The sequence below is a fragment of the Dicentrarchus labrax genome, unplaced genomic scaffold (genome assembly GCF_905237075.1).
Source record: "Dicentrarchus labrax unplaced genomic scaffold, dlabrax2021, whole genome shotgun sequence".
In the NCBI taxonomy this organism is placed as follows: Eukaryota; Metazoa; Chordata; class Actinopteri; family Moronidae; genus Dicentrarchus; species Dicentrarchus labrax.
Window position 1 is genome coordinate 25,504,229 of NW_026136718.1, and position 15,789 is coordinate 25,520,017.

Consider the following 15,789-nt stretch of genomic DNA (forward strand, 5'->3'; position numbering starts at 1 on the left):
CTCAAATTGTGTTTTTTTTTGTGTGTGTATGAATACTCTCCTCTAGATGTGATTTTAACACATTCTTATTTTAGACCAAGTTTGCAATGTCCAGGGATTACAAATTTAATCACATATTATCTTACATGAGTTTGATACGCAATGTAACCGGAGTTCATAAGTTATACAAGAGTGTGTCACCCTTAGAAATGAAAATAAGTTATTTGTAATCGGACTCTCTGACGTGACGTTGGAGGATATGATTGGTGGGCGGCACTGGTATATATCCGTCAGGCTTCAATCCCACCTTCTCGCCAGTGGAATTTCATCTCAGCTTCTGCACCTTCAGGGCAGACGAGTACATAAAATAAGTAAGTACTTGACAGTTTTCTACTGAATATAACCGTATTATCTTTCCATATGAGCTCTGCCTGTCATACACGTAACAGAGTGCTGTTTGTCGGGCGGACAGTTTGTTGGTGAACCTTGAACGTTACAGTATGTTCTGGCCTGACTCCGTGTCATTTCTCCCCTGCTCAGCTGTATGCCTACGTGGACTTAGCGAGCTACTAGAACAAACTGTATGCTAACATGAGCTCGCTAGCTAAAGGCTAGTTCAACTTTCCACGAGCCTGTTAGTGTTGGCGAATTGGTATAAAAATAACACGACACCAGTGTGTGAGCATGGCGGATAGTTTTTTATTTCTGATCCAATCTTATCGTAACGGCAATCGTTAGCTGGCTAAGGTACAGCCTGGAGTTGTGTGTGGGGCTGTGTGTCTGAGCCGAGCTACACATTAGCCGAGGAGCTACGTGTCACAGTCGCAGACACCGTAGTCAAAGTTTTTAGCAAGTTTGCTAACTAGCTAGGGGTTTGTAGCTAACGTTAGTAACACATGCTACAGTGATTTTGCCACTGAAGACCCCACTTCTGTGAAGACCCACACATATCTGCCGAACACCTGGCGTTATCTTGGTGTCCCTGGCTGTTAAGATCGTGTTAATTTGTCTCGATCTCAGTACATTTTTTTTATTTTTTATGGTTGACCCATGTTAGCCAACATGACGGTAGCTAGCATTAACTGTACTGTGTCGTTGGCAACTGTCAGCTAACGTTAGTTAACTTGATATCGTGTTAGCTAGCACTCCCACTAACCAGCTACTTAAATCCTTAATCTGGGATTTGGGTATAACGGTATATGGGCTGGAAGGATGTCATGCTGCAGCTAACGATAGTGCAAGTTTCACTAAGCTAGACGAGCTCGTCGGCGTCGACTTGTTGGCAGTAATTAACATGACTGATCTCGTAGGTTTGACTATATGACGTTACATTTCGTTAAGTTACGTAGCTTCCCCGCTTTGTGTGGTTGGGCATTTCTGTGACAAATATCACAATGATTAGTCATCAGTTTAAACGCACAACTGTACCTAGGCCATGATGGTTTGAGCAAAACGGATGGACATCCCTGTGTTGTAATTAACATGTTTCATTTTAAGCCATGGAGTTACTGTCTCTATTAATTAACTGACTGCTGGTGTGGAAATGGGCAATCTGTTATTAGTTGCTTTAATAATGTTAAAGGGAACATACACTGTCTGTCCTAAATAATATTATACCAAATACTAAAGGTAAAGGCTTATTGCTTGCATCTTATTTAGTGTCTAATTTATAAATGGTGAGTATACACACAATAATGGAACCTGATTATACGCCCCCTTTTTAACAAATAAAAATTGGAGATTCATAACAACAAGATTAATGGGAGCCTGTGCACACCTTATTGCCAACTTAAACCAAAGCCTGTGAACATTCTGGGGTGAGAGGAAATTGGTAACACCAGTGGCAAACCAGTAAAATAAATCCAAATGTTCTAATGACTCTCACACAAAGTTTCATGCCATGTTAAATCATACAGCCTTCAACAATCACACCCTTCAATAAGAAACATTCACTGTGTAATTTTGCCGGGTTGTGCTTAAGAGAGCAATGGCCTTTATACCTGCTTCACCCACAGCAGCTTCATCAATTGCCAGGTTTGTCCTCCTGTCTGACGAGGCAGTGTCCAATTATAGAAGCCAGATGTTTGTCAAGGAGAGTGAGCTCCAATGGCACCTATACTTTACTAGAGTTCAGTAATGTGCTTCTTGGCACCAGCATTATCTGAATACTTGTTAATTTCTGGTTGGTTTCAGTTGTCTGAGGTGGCAGTGTTTTGGCACTATGTCATTATTGTTCCAACTGGTCTCACCAGAACCATGACTATCAAAAAATATACAAGTAGGCGTCAGCAACAGCTGCTTCTGTTTAACAGAATGAAGTTTGACGTTGTATTTGCTGTCTAATGTCTCCATTTTCCATTCAATGTCTGTTTAGTAACTTTTTATAAAGAGATCCACTATGGTGATTTTTTTTTTAGTAGTTTGAGTTAATGTGACATGATACACAGCTCTTATGCATTAGCAGAATTTCAAATGGATGGCACAGATAGTTTTGCCAATATGGTTTTCTGTTTTGTGCACACATAACCCTGTAGTAGCCAATCTGTGCCATGTTTTTCAAGTGAGGTCCCTGATGTATTACTCTTTGGAACTGAGATACCATAGTTGTTTTTTTGATACAACTGATCCTTTTTTTCTTTGTGGTCTACAGGCAAAAGCTGGCAGGCTGACGGGAACTTGCATCTTTACAGGACGGATTATCTGGTAACTGACCATTTAGCTGGTAAGTTGTTACAATTATGAGCACTGTAAGCACTGACACTAATACAGTCTTAAGCAATTAGCAGCATGCTGTTTTGTTTACCTTAAATGTGGTTCCTCCCACCCTAACCACATCTTGGAAAGTATAATTAGCATTGTAGCTAAGCAAATTTGGTTTTCTCACTGATATTTAGCAGGCCCCAATCAATTCTGTATATACGAAAATTAAGAGTAGTCAGCCACGACTTGTATTTGACTTGTAGCAGTTGAATTTTTGATCTCCAAAGCAAGCTGAAAAACTTCACTATGAAAAGGACAAAATGTATTATGTCCCACAGTCTTTTGTATCTATCAAACATTGTAATTCATTTAAAAAGGTTGCTATTTTAATTTGGACCCATTTTTGCTTTTTCAAGTGAAAGGTGTCCTAAAAGTAATCTAGATCTTCTGGAGACTTTTAGAAACATCATTAGATTTTCATCGTGCTGGGTCTATTCTGAAGGAAAAAACCTCAATGATTGTCAGTTATCAAACTGAAAAACTACTTTACACTATTTGTTTTGGCTGACATTGCTATATTGAATATTAAGTGTGCACTGTAGCCTGTTATGTAATTTATTAAATAATGCAAACATGTAATCTAGTCTGTTTTTAGCTTTGGTGTGGCTTTGTCTTCCCCTCTAATGGTTGACTTTGACATGTTTTGCACCTGCTATTGCTGCAAAAAATGTCAACAAAGCAGGTACGGCCTAATCTCAAATTAAATAAAAAGGTTGTCCACATGTCACAATAATGAACTCCATATGAAAAACCTGAGATTCTGGACAAAATGTACTCTAGTGACAACAAGACAACGCCTTTGTCCTTTTTTTTTTTGTAAAGATGCTTGATCATGCCAATGATTAAACAAAGGATATTCACAGACTTACAGTGGCAATAAGGTTTACAAACAGTAATGAGGTCTGGGAAGAGCAGCCTTAAGTTTATGAAGCCTGACAAGGAAGAGGCCACTGAAAGGGTGCTCTCAAATGTGCAGGGGGGAAACGGCCTGCTAAACTGAGTACCACCACATTGAGGCTTTAAGTGAATTTCCTTCAATTGCTTGGTCTGTGGAAAAACCTTCAATATCAACAAGTTTTCTGTGACATCTGGAGTCTCTCCATGCTTTCAGATGAATTTCAAGCATGCTTGGGGGCAAAATCCACCCTAAAACAATTCACATTCCTCTGCTGTTGTTGGCCAGCATTTAAGTTTCTCTGCCAGCCAGAAAAAGAGCAGTGACTCCTGTTGATATATTGGGTTTCATCTTTGATAGTTAAGCAGAATCAAGCTTTAGTTGGTGCACTCATTTTGTTTATTTCCTTCCTCCCTTTGCAGAGCAAAAATAATTGTTAATGGGACTCAATCAACACTTGCAGATTTATGTAACCAGGACATGAGTAGAAAGATGAGAGAGGATTTGTTTTGTGGTTTCTTTCTTGTAAAGAGTTATTCGTGTTGAAAGATCCTAGACAGGGATTTTCTGTTGGTGGATTTTTCTTTAATCCTATCCAGCATGGATGTACAGAGGGGTCAGTGGGGAAAAATCCTTTTAACCTTAGAGCCTAGTCACTTAGCCACACTTTGTAGAATGGCACCGGACAAAGACTGTCGAACAGAAGACAAACTGGTTCCTTCTAGAAAGACAAGATGTACTGTAGCTGTAGCCCTGCCCACACCAGTCTTTTTTTTTTTTTTTTTGTGCTGCTAAGGATAACTTATTTACTCACCACTCACATTAACACTGTGTTGACAAGAACTGTAATTATTCTGTGAGAGACATGGCTTCTTTTGATAAAGGTAGATTAGATAATGGTTAAAAATCCCAAAGTCCACCTGTGATAATGCTAAACATGTCCATGTGACACCTGATCATTATTTTCTCCACCATTCAAACAAGGGCCTTGTTTATCTAATTTAAGCTCTCATGACAAATAAGTGTATGCAAAATTCATTAAATAAGGAACCTATCATATCCATATGTCAGTGCTGATGTGCAATACACATTCAAAACAATAACAGTTTAAAACTAAAAGGTAATTACAACATATTGGTGTTTGTGTAGCCCAGAGTTAAAATAACACAATACAAATAAGAGTGATACGGGTTTATTTAGTAGTATTTTTTCTGTAAATTGATGGATGGATTATGCAGACACTAAACATTCATAACCCTGTGAAATTTCTATGTATGTAAATGTATGTTTAAAAAACAAACAGACATATCAAAGTTCACAAAATCTTATTGACTTAATTTAGTAATTAAGTATTTATCTATAAAACTACATATTTACAACAAAATAATCAAAAGGTAAAGTTCAGAAAAAGACATCCTTAGGTATTGTTTAACATTTTTTCCCCAACTAAGCTCTGCACACTTCTTTCAAGTAAGAAAAACAAAGAGAAAACACAAATGCAGAAACCTCCCAAATAAACAAAACTGTTGGATCTTTGGCAGAACATTTTCTATTGATGTAGGACTCCTTCACCCATAGTTGGAAGCTGATTGAGAAAAGAGGCTTTAGATCCTTTTAAATATTTAGCCCTTTCTGTTGCCAAACCTCTGAAAATAATGTAAACTTTGCTTTCAGTGGCACACTCGGACTCTGTGTTAACGTGGGATTTTGACCATGAGCTCAGTCGCTGTACTTACGCAGGAAAGCTTCAATGAGCACCGCAGTGGGCTCTTGCCAGAGCAGGCTGGCGGTGGTGGTGGTGGTGTTGGTGAGTATTTGGATTTTTAAGGCTGTGCTTAATTCTTTTGTAAAATGCAGTCAGAGCCATAAGTGGACTCATCTGTTCTTTCTTCTGTATACAGCTGCTGTGGCAGGAACTAGCACTGGAGAGGAGGAGGATGCCCTTCCTACCTACAAGGATGCCTTCCCACCTCTGCCTGAGAAGGCGGCCTCACCTGAGGGGACCCAGGAAACTGTTAACGCCTGGACATCCAAGATCCGTCCTCTCAAGTCTTCTATTATCACCCAGGTATGACATTTTCAGAAGTTTCCTACAACATACACAGTTAACCCTTCCAATTTACACTGCCCTGCCACCGTGTGCAGTTGTTTGTTTTTTTATTTATTTTTTTTAGTTTGTGTACATGTTGTTATATTCATGTATACAAGACAAAGTCCTTTATTGGGTCAGAGGTGGTTGCAACTCAATAAATCCCAGTTTCAAACCATGTTTTGGGTTTTAGTGCAAGTGGGTCTAAAGCAATCCAATTCAGATCATATTGACTTTTTATTTTTGTTTTTTCGAATGAACTAGGTTTTCCATGTGCCGCTAGAGGAGCGCAAGTACAAGGACATCAACCAGTTTGGGGAAGGAGACCAAGCAAAGGTCTGTGTGGACATCATGCACAAGACCGGAGCCCATCTGGAACTCTCCTTGGCAAAAGATCAGGGTCTCTCCATCATGGTTTCTGGGAAGTTGGATGCCGTGATGAAGGCCCGTAAGGAGATTGTGTCCCGACTGCAGACTCAGGTCAAGAGCTCATTTAAAATTTATTTTTTATTGGTTATAACTGTATAAGGTATTTATAGTCGACGACAATGGTGCCAACTGTACATTTGAACCCTAACAGGCTTCAGCTACTGTTGCCATCCCCAAGGAGCACCATCGTTTTGTCATCGGCAAAAATGGGGAGAAGCTTCAGGAGCTAGAGCTCAAGACCGCCACCAAAATCCAGATCCCACGACCTGACGACCCCAGCAACCAGATCAAGATCTCTGGTACCAAGGAAGGCCTGGAGAAGGCAAAGCATGAGATCCTGTTGATCTCTGCTGAGCAGGTAACATTGCTCCTTAGACAACTAACTTACTTCATCAAGGTATATTCCAGATCTCACAGCATGAGGATGTGTTTTAATTTTCTTCCCCCTGCCCTTCCTACTCCTTTAGGACAAGCGTGCTGTGGAGAGGGTGAACATCGACAAGGTGTACCACCCATTCATCACCGGTGCCTACAATAAGGTGGTAGGTGAGATGATGCAGGAGACCGGTGCCCGCATTAATGTCCCTCCTCCAAGTGTGAACAAGACGGAAATTGTCATCACTGGGGAAAAGGAGCAGGTGGCCCTTGCTGTGGCTATGATCAAGAAGGTTTCTGAAGAAAAGGTAAAATTCAAATGATTCCAAGGGAAATTTATGTTGATGCAGATTACACTGGTGTGAGTTAAGCATTAAACAAATGTTCTAAGGTTAAATAAGTCCCTGATCGACTACCTTTTGTATTGCAGAAGAAGAATGCCACCACCATTGCAGTGGAGGTGAAGAAGTCTCAGCACAAGTATGTGATTGGCCCCAAGGGAAACACCCTGCAGGAGATCCTGGATAAAACTGGTGTCTCAGTTGAAATCCCGCCTTCTGACAGCAGCTCAGAAACTGTCATCCTTCGTGGGGAGCCGGACCGTCTGGGTCAGGCCCTCACTGAAGTTTACGCCAAGGTGTGGAACCATTGACAATTAAACAAATGACCTTTTTGATATTAAAAAAGTGATGAGGGGTAACTTAAACAACGTGTTTCCTTTCGCAGGCAAACAGCTACACTGTTTCCTCGGTCTCAGCTCCTTCTTGGCTTCATCGTTTCATTATTGGCAAGAAGGGGCAGAACTTGGCCAAGATTACCCAACAAATGCCCAAGGTCAGTTGTATTATGAATTTCTTTAACATTGCATTTAATTAAATACTCTTAAACTTAGATTTCATTTTGTAACTTATTTTTTTCTATTCTATTTTGCACACAGGTGCACATTGAGTTCACCGAGGGAGAAGATAAGATCACCCTGGAAGGTCCCACTAAAGACGTGCAGATGGTGCAGACCCAGATTGAAGCCATTGTTACAGATTTGGTGAGTATTAGTTACCTTTACAATTGTGTCTTGGACCTAGACCCAAAACCTACGAAATCAAAGTGATTACTTTGACGCAGAGGTCATGTGCTGGAAATTTGAATGAAAGGGCTTGAAAGTGGTATTTTATGGACTAGGACGAGATGACCGTAAAGCTCCTTTTAACCACAGTCAAAAGCTAGCGTTGATATATTGCCGTAATATTGATGTTTTTTCCACTTTCTCCTAAAAGGTAAGCCGTATGGACTATGCAGAGATCAGTGTGGATCCCAAATTCCACAGACACCTGATTGGAAAAGGAGGTGTTAACAGTAAGTACAGTGTCGCTGTCGAAAGGCGGATGTACTGAATTACAACAGTGCAGCAAAAAGTGGATCAGCATCCCTCTCATCCCATATATCTATTGATTTTATTTACAGTCAACCGCATCAAAGAGCTGCACAAGGTGACTGTCCGCATCCCCCCTGACAACGAAAAAAGCAACCTGATCCGTATTGAGGGGGATCCCCAGGGTGTGCAGGAAGCCAAGAAGGAGCTGCTTGAGCTTGCGTCACGCATGGTGAGTACAAACTTGAATTCACAGGCAAAATGCTACTAATTGGATCGTGATGTGCTATTACTAAATATACTGTCCCTCGCAGGAGAACGAGCGTACAAAGGACCTGATCATTGAACAGCGTTTTCACAGAGCCATCATTGGCCAAAAAGGGGAGAAAATAAAAGAAGTGCGCGACAAATTCCCAGAGGTGAGTTGGAAACTGTTGTCAGCTGGTATACGGTTGGTTGTTTACTGAACCCCTGCAATGTACTATAATTCTATAATATTAATTCCAGGTCATCATCAATTTCCCCGACCCCGCACAAAAAAGCGACATCGTTCAACTTAGGGGCCCAAGAACTGAAGTGGAAAAATGCGCAAAATTCATGCAGAAGATAGTGGCTGAAATGGTAAATCTTTACCCCTACCTTTTGTTAAGATAGTATGTTTAAAAGATTGTTTAATTCGACATTTTTAACTACTTTAGTGTTGTTGAGTGCTAACTTTCAGTGATTTACTTTTGTCAGGTGGAGAACAGCTTTTCTGTCTCAGTCCCCATCTTCAAGCAGTTCCACAGAAACATAATTGGAAAAGGAGGATCAAATATCAAGAAGGTATTGTATATTTCAAAGAGAATTTATGTAGTTGAATGAGGTCATCAGGCTGTCAGGGTCTGATTTGCCGATTTGTTTTCTTTTGCTTTTTAGATTCGGGAGGAAACCAACACAAAAATTGACCTGCCTGCTGAGAACAGCAACTCTGAGATGATTGTCATCACTGGAAAGAAGGCAAACTGTGAGGTTGCACGAAATCGCATCTTAGCAATTCAGAAGGAGCTGGTAAGCACATGCATGCATCCAAGAGCTTTGGCAGATGGGTCTACATCTAGCACATATGCCTAATTAGTGTCTCATTGTGTTCAGGCAAACATCACAGAAATAGAGGTGTCCATTCCCTCCAAGCTGCACAACTCCCTGATTGGGTCAAAGGGCCGTTTTGTGCGCTCCATCATGGAGGAGTGTGGGGGCGTGCACATCCACTTTCCCACTGAGGGCTCTGGGATTGATAAGGTCACCATCCGAGGCCCTTTAGAGGAGGTGGAGAAAGCCAAGCAGCAACTGCTTGCCTTGGCAGAGGAGAAGGTTTGTATAAATGTCTCTAATGATAAAAAGAAATGAACTTCTGTTGACCCCGCTAAACTGGCAGCCATTTGACAGGGGCATAAAGGGAGGGGTAAAACGGCAAAGGGCTGTTTCTGTGCCTCATTGGTTGTACACTGCCACATGCTGAGAACTTCTTTCAGCTGTCAGAATAAAAACAGCAAGCATGTGCATCGCTAGTGTCAGAAATTTAAGCTGAATTTTGTTTGCTGCGGTTTTCTTTAAGATTAAATGATGTTTTGCTCATTAAATGTTAAATCAGAGGGTTTTGAGTTTCAGATGAGCATGAAGGAATTTTCCATCTCTTCATAACTTTGAAGTTAAGAAGAGCATCTTTGTGCTGACCTTTTTATAATTGAGGTTGACTTTTAATACATGTCTTGTTGTAGAAATAATTGTGTAAATGTTTTTTTTCTTCAGCAAACGAAGAGTCACACTGCCGAACTGCGTGCAAAGCCAGAATACCATAAGTTCCTCATTGGGAAAGGTGGCGGAAACATCCGCAAAGTTCGTGACAGCACCGGGGCCAGGATCATCTTCCCCACCTCAGAGGACAAAGACCAGGAGCTCATCACTGTGATTGGCACTGAAGAAGCAGTGCGGGAGGCCCAGAAGGAGCTGGAGGAACTCATCAAGAGTTTGGTAAGGCCCCAAATAAATTTTGAACGTGGATAAGACAAGGGAGGATAAGGATTTGGGTCTCTTGCTGTAACTAAAAGATTTTATATATTTACTCTCTGGTTGCAGGATAACGTGGTTGAGGATACTATGATCGTCGATCCAAAGCACCACCGCTACTTTGTGGCTCGCCGTGGTCAAGTCCTTCGGGACCTTGCTGATGAATATGGTGGCGTGATGGTGAGCTTCCCTCGCACAGGTTCTCAGAGCGAAAAGGTCACCCTCAAAGGAGCCAAAGAATGTGTGGAAGCAGCCAAAAAGCGCATGCAGGAGATTGTTGAGGACTTGGTTAGTAGATAGTTTTGTTTTGCTAAGATTGGCCTTAATTGCTTGGGTTTTTCCCACTCTTCTGTTTTGAAAAGTTAACTGATTTGTTTTGTATTTTTCCCCTCCCATTTCAACATTTGTTTTCCAGGAAGCTCAAGTGACCATTGAGTGCGTAATTTCTCAGAAGTTCCATCGTTCCATCATGGGTCCGAAGGGCTCACGGATCCAGCAGATCACCAGAGATCACAATGTACAGATTAAGTTCCCAGAGCGTGAGGACCCACAAGGTAAATGCATGATTAGTGTGAAGACTTTGTAATTAAATCCTTAAATCAAAACGTTCTCATCTAACTTTGTCTGAATCACTCTTTTAGCAGCACCTCCCGCAGAGGCCCCTATTCAGGAGAATGGAGAGGCCAACGGAGAAGTGAAGGAGCCCGTCGATCCAAACGCGCCCAAAAAGTGTGACGTGATTGTTATTTCTGGTCGCAAAGAGCGATGCGAGGCTGCTGTGGAAGCATTGAAGGTTAGTATTCATAACAGAGCTCAATTCTGTTTCTCAAATGTTGCTTTGTTCCCTAACCGTCTCCTTTCTGTAGGCCTTGGTTCCTGTCACTATTGAGGTGGAAGTGCCTTTTGAGCTTCATCGATACATCATTGGACAGAAAGGAAGTGGAATTCGCAAGATGATGGATGAATTTGAGGTGCGTGTAGTGTTGGCATGGGGATGCACAATATTTTTGTTTTGCTGCTATTTCACAATGACCTCGCTGTCTGCCTCCAGGTTAATATTCAAGTGCCTGCTCCTGACCAGCAGTCTGATAAAATTGCCATCACCGGCTTGGCCAATCACCTCGACCGCGCCAAAGAGGGCCTCTTGGAGCGTGTCAAAGAGCTGCAGGTCGAGCAGGAGGATCGGGTTAGTATTGTGTGGAGAACTTGGCCTTTTTATAGACAGTTTATTCAGAGTTAACTAATGTTGATGTGTAGTGAGGCAGGTCACTTATGCTTAACTCTTCCTGGTTGTGTCTGCAGTGTTTATGATTTACATACTCTCATGGAGCAGTTAAGTTATCTTAGAATACCTTAAAGGTTACCCACATGATAACTTTGAATGAGGAGAGAGCTTAATTATTAACTTAAGAAATGAGTCAGGTGTTAAACTCTGGTTGTAACCAAGAGTATCGTTTACATCAACCCCTGTACAGGCACTCAGGAGCTTCAAACTGACCATCACTGTGGACCCCAAGTATCATCCCAAAATCATTGGCCGCAAGGGTGCCATTATAACCAACATCCGCACTGAGCATGACGTTAACATCCAATTTCCAGAGAAGAATGATGAAAACCAGGTACAGCATTATTGCAGAACTTCTTCTATTCCCTTTTTTTTAATATACAAATCAAAAATGATAAGAGGTGAACCCTATGTACTCCATCAGCACAGCAGGTGGTGCTAAATTACCAGTTCATACATTACTACATGAGAATGAAAACACTAATGGAGAATAATAGTTAGCAATAACTATAGCAGTTACTGTCAGATAAAGTATTATGAGACAATAATAGAGAATGTCATGTCAAATTTGCTGCTGTGTCCCCACAGGATCAGATAACTATTACAGGGTATGAGCACAAAGCCATAGCAGCACGAGATGCCATCCAGGCTATCGTGGATGAGCTTGAAGAGATGATCTCTGAGGACATCACCCTGGACAGCAGGGTCCATGCCCGCATTATTGGAGCACGTGGCAAGGGTATCCGCAAGATCATGGATGAGTTTAAGGTGAGGCTACTGAGAGGACAGGGAAGTTCGTCTTAGTGGAATCAAACAATATAACAACATAAAATTGCTTAATAGCAGTGTACTTGCATTGTCTTTTTTTTTTTTTTTAAGCATTCTCACCTGGGGAAAAAAACCCCTTACTTGCAGCTTCTTAACTTCACGTCTCCACTTCATCATAAACAAATCTTTATTAGTTTGTAACATAGAAGGAATTAACCTTGAAATATGGAGTCAGGACAAACTCAGAATCAAGGGTGTACAGAGTCTAAAAAGAACATAAAGCCCTTTTATTTTAGCTTGCAATATCTTTCAACTTTTAGTTTTTTACTTTTGGGTGTTGATTGTTGCAATGGGCCGGTCTGGTTTGGGGCAGATGGATTATAATCCCATCTGATCTCTGCTCTTAACAACTAAACATGAACAAGTTTAGAAACTGTTTTTATTTTTTTTTCCTACATGTCTGGAGGAATTCAAGATGGAATGCAGGGTTAGACATACATATATTTTTAAGGAAACAAACCTTGTCTCTAGCTGCCTCTTGTGACTTCACTATATCTGTCAGTCACTTAGTTTTTTGTGTTTTTATCACTTAAAAAAATATCTGGTCTTTGAGATGGTGTCCGTCTTTTGTTTAGGTTGATCTCAGGTTTCCCCAGAGTGGAGCTGCAGACCCAAACCTTGTGACAGTCACAGGTCGCCCTGAGCTTGTGGATGAAGCCATCGACCACCTCCTTAACCTGGAAGAGGAATACGTAAGCTTTTCTGTGCATGACAGCTGTTAATTTTTGCAGTAGGTGGTATAAGCAATGCTTGTAATGCTTACAGTTTCCTAATTAGCACTGTTACATTTTGTCAGATGGCAGATGTTGTGGAGAATGAGGCAAAGATGGCTTACATGCGGCCTCACGGGGGTAGCGCTGCTGCCATGGATGAACATCGTGGCCCATCCAAAGGCTTTGTGGTGAGGGAGGCTCCCTGGACCACTGCCAATGAGAAGGTTAGCGTTTTCCTGCGAGCCTTACACTATTCAAAAATAAGAATTGGTCACACTTCCACTTTCGTTTCTTAATCCCTGTTTTTTTCCTACTATTAGGCTCCTGATATGAGCAGCTCTGAAGATTTCCCCAGCTTTGGAGCCCCAGTGGCAACCAAGGCCTCTCCCTGGGGACCCAAGCGCTTCTAAGCCGTGCTGCTACACATGGGCCTGAACTTAACCGGACACAATCTTCCCGTTCATTGTCCCCCTCTTGACCTGGACTGACCGCTGACCCTAAAAGTCTTCAGTTCTGAGAATGTCATCCTTATCTGTCTACCTATCCCGGTTTGCCCGTGCAAATTCATCAGTCTAAGTGCTTTCAGATACTGTAATTGACTTGTGAGCTTTATATCTACATTAAATGATACTGTCTTACGCAAAAAAAGTGACAGATGTTGCAGTTAAGTCTCCAGTCTGTACAAGACTGACATTTAAGTGTTTATTAGACCTTACATTTCATTGTGGTTTGAACTGTTATACCAAATTCAAAGGTGGCCAGACATCAGTTTTTTTGAGCTGCCCTTATCTTAGTTGCCTTCGCAGGGTGGGGTAAAGGGATTGAATTACTGCTGGTGACATGTCCAGACATGATTCCTGACCAACGAGGGGCCAGCTGTTTCAGTAACCCACCCCCCTCCTGCTTTACTCATGTAGCTGAGTGAAAATTGTCAGTCGTTAGCCCTCAAGCACACTGTAGTGGTTGTCCTCTGTCACATCTATCCATTTGCTTAGCTGTGCTTCTGTGAATATGGTCAAGTAGTGGCACGTACCTTGTAGCCTTATGAATTGGTAAACTTTACTAAGGGGGGGAGGGGGGGAACGTTTTCAGCCACTGCAGAATGGCACCCATTCAGACTGCCAGATGCTTGGAGACCATGCCAGAACTAAACTTCTTAAAACACAACACTAGGCCTAGAGCTCCAACGTATCAAACCTCACACTAACTGTTGAATGAACTCTTTTGACATTCAAAAGTAAATCACTCTACAAAATATAATGACTGTTTGTGAGCAAAACAGCAGACCATCTCGTGCCAACTATCTGTCTAGTGATGTCCTGTGTTACTCATCCTCTGTATTGGGTCAGTGTCCAGTCCCTTTGTCTTCCAGTTGCTATGCAGATAGTTCTGTTAAATAGCAATGGCCCTTTTTATCAGCCTTACAACTAGAAAGATACAAACCAGGTAGAGATGATGTCTAGGTGCATTTTTAATGGACAGCTGGAAGGTATGTTTATTGTTCCTTTGAAAGCTCTTGGAACATTCCCCCCCCCCCAGTTATTGTAATTAGTTTAATTTTGCCTAAGGAGTGCAGATTTAGCTTGCTAGCTACTAATTCAACATCTAGCATCAGCCTACCTTGGTTTATATCCTCCTAGCATTGAATGAAAGATTATGCAAATACCATTGAAGTGAACGGTTATGGATGACACTGGAAAAGAAATTGTCCAAAAAGTCAATAAAAATTGAAAATCTCATGCGCATTCACGTGAGTCTTTTGTAAAAAGCAGGTATTAATTTACTTTAGGAACATAAGACAACTTAAAATGAACAAAGCTGGTAAATCTGGAACATTACAAACCTGATGCAGCTGTGGCATCATACGTAAAACAGTGGATCTCCGTTGTCTTTTTATTTTTTGGTCTCATGGTGGTACTAGAGGAAAGGTCATGGTAATCCACTCGAGATAGTGGGTTGTCCTGTTCAAAGGGTATCTCGATCTCTTGGCTGCACTAAATCTATGAGGAATTTAAAAACGGAAAAATATCAATATAAATTGAGCCATATACGGTCGTAATAGGACATTTCAGCTTGTAATTGGATAAAAAAAAAAGGGGGAAAAGTACATTTAGTCCTTGCCTTTTTTAACATGCACACACAGCCTGTTGGTGGAAATAAACTGGCGTTGTGGTAAAGTGGAGCACGCATTTGCTCAAATGTAGTGGCAGCCTGTTTAGCATGTGAGCTGTATTAAAATAAATGAGATTTTGCCCTGTGGTTGTCACTAGTGAAGGTGTCGAAGGGAGGCATGTTATATACAACCCAAAGTTTGAGCTTAGTCATTAGTTTTGGGGTATCCTATAATGAACGTAAGTGTTTGACCATTAGAAACTTTGACCTTTTGGTTGCACTCAATGAAAATGTGGGATTTCACCAAAGTCTTTAGGATAGCTATCATGGCCGTCTGATACAGAAATTGAATAATATTCCTTGTCACACAACTTACTTACCCATTTTTAATTGATTTTGCCCAAATGAGTGAAACAGCGCCCCTCTGGGTTGTAGTGGTTAGTTAAAGTCAGCCGGTCTGTGTGGTCAAACATGGTATAACACCCTCACCCAAGTCCAGAGAGGTGAAGTTTGCCAACGTTAAGTAACCTAAATGTCCTGTCAGTGTGAAGCTGAAAATGGACATTTCTCTTGTAAAGAAACTTCTAAGTGAATTGTGAAGCTTTAGAGTGGAAAACTCGCTAACGTTATTTGTTTTTTGCAGTGTTGCTAATGCTATCAGTTAAGCTAACTTACCGTGCTTTGTAAAACTAATTTGCTAGCAGCGATGGAGTGAAGAGATGAGTGTTTTCCAACAAAATGACCAACTCCAGCAACATGATGTGACACGCATACTTCGCCTTCATGAACGAGAGGAAAATGGCCTTCAACATAAACAAACGTGAGTCAGATACACCCTGTCTGTCTGTCTGTCTGTCTGTTAGCTGATTGGTTTCTTTACCCGCCACGGCTGCGTGTTGCTGTGAT

The 15,789-nt window shown here is 41.3% G+C and overlaps 1 protein-coding gene across 2 annotated transcripts; it reads left to right on the forward strand.

Moving 5' to 3' along the window:
- Positions 1 to 249: 249 nt before the first annotated feature.
- Positions 250 to 14,510, forward strand: hdlbpa (high density lipoprotein binding protein a). Of its 2 annotated transcripts, none has more exons than XM_051377088.1 (28): positions 250 to 350; positions 2,630 to 2,701; positions 5,309 to 5,441; positions 5,536 to 5,702; positions 5,988 to 6,203; positions 6,304 to 6,510; positions 6,620 to 6,835; positions 6,958 to 7,164; positions 7,254 to 7,361; positions 7,465 to 7,569; positions 7,802 to 7,880; positions 7,989 to 8,128; positions 8,211 to 8,315; positions 8,404 to 8,517; positions 8,635 to 8,721; positions 8,815 to 8,946; positions 9,031 to 9,249; positions 9,688 to 9,909; positions 10,015 to 10,233; positions 10,361 to 10,499; positions 10,587 to 10,738; positions 10,812 to 10,916; positions 10,997 to 11,131; positions 11,421 to 11,564; positions 11,819 to 11,998; positions 12,634 to 12,750; positions 12,855 to 12,995; positions 13,092 to 14,510. In XM_051377088.1, exons 3-28 carry the CDS (start codon positions 5,348 to 5,350, stop codon positions 13,179 to 13,181), a joined length of 3,840 nt encoding a protein of 1,279 aa, XP_051233048.1. In that variant the 5' UTR covers positions 250 to 350; positions 2,630 to 2,701; positions 5,309 to 5,347; the 3' UTR covers positions 13,182 to 14,510. The 2 variants fall into 2 exon arrangements, with proteins under 2 accessions (XP_051233048.1, XP_051233049.1); XM_051377089.1 differs by having other exon boundaries at positions 10,590 to 10,738.
- The last annotated feature ends 1,279 nt before the right edge of the window (positions 14,511 to 15,789 follow it).

Coding starts and splice junctions, on each gene's coding strand:
- hdlbpa (XM_051377088.1), top strand. CDS start 5,348: ATGAGCTCAGTCGCTGTACTTACGCAGGAAAGCTTCAATGAGCACCGC. Junction 6,836..6,957: donor AGAAGGTTTCTGAAGAAAAG/GTAAAATTCAAA, acceptor TTTGTATTGCAG/AAGAAGAATGCCACCACCAT. Junction 8,316..8,403: donor TGCGCGACAAATTCCCAGAG/GTGAGTTGGAAA, acceptor TATTAATTCCAG/GTCATCATCAATTTCCCCGA.